Source organism: Mauremys reevesii, linkage group 1 (assembly GCF_016161935.1).
Source record: "Mauremys reevesii isolate NIE-2019 linkage group 1, ASM1616193v1, whole genome shotgun sequence".
Classification (NCBI taxonomy): domain Eukaryota; kingdom Metazoa; phylum Chordata; order Testudines; family Geoemydidae; genus Mauremys; species Mauremys reevesii.
Window position 1 is genome coordinate 10,248,135 of NC_052623.1, and position 1,906 is coordinate 10,250,040.

The 1,906-nt window shown below is 46.9% G+C and overlaps 1 protein-coding gene across 1 annotated transcript; it reads right to left on the reverse strand.

The window, feature by feature from the left end:
* Nucleotides 1–629: 629 nt before the first annotated feature.
* Nucleotides 630–1,565, reverse strand: LOC120395396 (olfactory receptor 51G2-like). Its single transcript, XM_039519760.1, has one exon. It carries the CDS (start codon nucleotides 1,563–1,565, stop codon nucleotides 630–632), a length of 936 nt encoding a protein of 311 aa, XP_039375694.1.
* Between the last annotated feature and the right edge of the window lie 341 nt (nucleotides 1,566–1,906).

Here is a 1,906-nt window from a genome sequence, read left to right on the forward strand (position 1 = left end):
TTGGGGTATCACATTTAAACCCAGATTCCAAGATGAAAGCGAGGCCTGGGGTTTCAATAAGACTGATGGTGTGTCTAGCTCACTGGATTTGTAATTTTACCTCATCTGGTTCAAGAAGCAATCCTTCCTTGGCAGATGCGTGGCTGAAGTCTCGTCCTTACAGATGTTTTGACCACATGTGTGAATAAAAGCCAACAACCCACGGAGAAGGAGATTAGCATGGCCCATGGGTGATTAACCAGGGATGGGACAGTGACAGGCCAGGTGTAATGGGAAACAACAGCCACATCTCTTCTCATAGTGACTTTATTCATAGGAATTCTGAGGTTAGAGCAGCCACCGATACGGCTCTTTAGGGGCCAACATCCCACCGATCCCCTGGCTCTCCACAAACAGAGTGACTTTGTAAATGCTGCTGCCTGGCTTGATCTCCTTTCCCCAGAGTGCTGTCCTCCCTCAATTGCGGGTGGGGATGGCCCCCCTAAGCTTCAGGTCTTAGACCCTGTATGACCCTCTCTCTACAGAGTGGAGATCAGTAGCTCTTGTTTCCTCGTATATAGGGGTCCAAGATGGAATAGGTGGCCATGACCTGTGTCATCATTTCTGGAGCCGGATGATGAACTGACTCTTTACTTGACAAATACCCTGATTATCCTCGCTCGAAGATGGTGGCTTTTCATGCTGTACACGATTGGATTCATTAAAGGAGGAACCAGCAGGTAGATATAGCCCAGGATAACTTGAAGCAAGGGAGAAGAGCTCTTCCAGAATCTGTGTATGACAGTCAGGCTGAACTCTGGCATGTAGAAGAGCAGGACAGCGCAGAGGTGGGAGACGCAGGTGTTCAGGGCCCTAAGGCATTTTGTGGGGGACGTGATGCTCAGCACTGCTTTGAGGATCATCACATAAGAGAGGAAAATAAGCAGCGAGTCCAACCCCACCGTTATGACTGTAATAAACAAGCCATAGATGTTGTTGACTGTGATGTCCGAACAAACCAGCTTCATGACGTCCTGGTGCAGGCAGTAGGAATGGGAGAGGACATTGGCTCGAAAGAATCGGAACCGTTTCAGGAGAAAGGGGAGTGGAAAAATTACTGCCACTGCTCTTAGCACAAACACCAGTCCCATCTTGGCTATTCTTGGCAGGGTTAAGATGGAGGCATATCTCAGCGGGTTACAGATTGCGATGAAGCGGTCAAATGCCATCAACAAGAGCACAGAGGATTCAATGAATTGCAGAGAGTGGATGAAGAACATCTGGGCAAAACAAGCATCAAGGCTGATCTCTTTAGAGTTAAATAAGAATAGGCCCAGTATCGTCGGTATTGTGGCTATCAATAAGCCAAGGTCTGTGACGGCCAACATGGAAAGGAAAATGTACATGGGCTCATGGAGGCTTGGATCTGTTTTTATAATGAACAGAATGACTGAATTTCCTACTATCGAAATAACATACATGAAGCAGAAGAGGACAGAGACCCAGAGATGGATGTCTTCCTGCCCAGGTATCCCAGTGAGAAGGAACACTGCAGGTGTGAATTTGGTGTCATTGGCAGCTGACATACCGTACTGGGCAGGTCCGAGAAGATTTGAATTTTCCTTCCTGAAAGGAAAAAGAACAGGAAAATAGATGATATTTAACGAGACATCTTTCTGCTCTGAGTGCAAATCTAGGATTCCCAGAAGCTCAAGGAAGATCAGAAAAAACATAGATTTGGATTTACACCCCCAATAGGCTATGCCAATAGGAAGATAGGCACTGCCAGACTGGATCAGACCTATAGTCCTTTTAGCCCAGTAACCAGTTACACATGCGTCAGGGGAAGATGGAAGAATCCCTGCAATAGGGAGCTATGAGATTAATTGATCCAAGGGAAAGTTTCCTCCAGGCACCCACTAGATAG

What these genes read in the sequence shown, in the direction of transcription:
- LOC120395396 (XM_039519760.1), bottom strand. Translation starts at nt 1,565, where the DNA reads ATGTCAGCTGCCAATGACACCAAATTCACACCTGCAGTGTTCCTTCTC.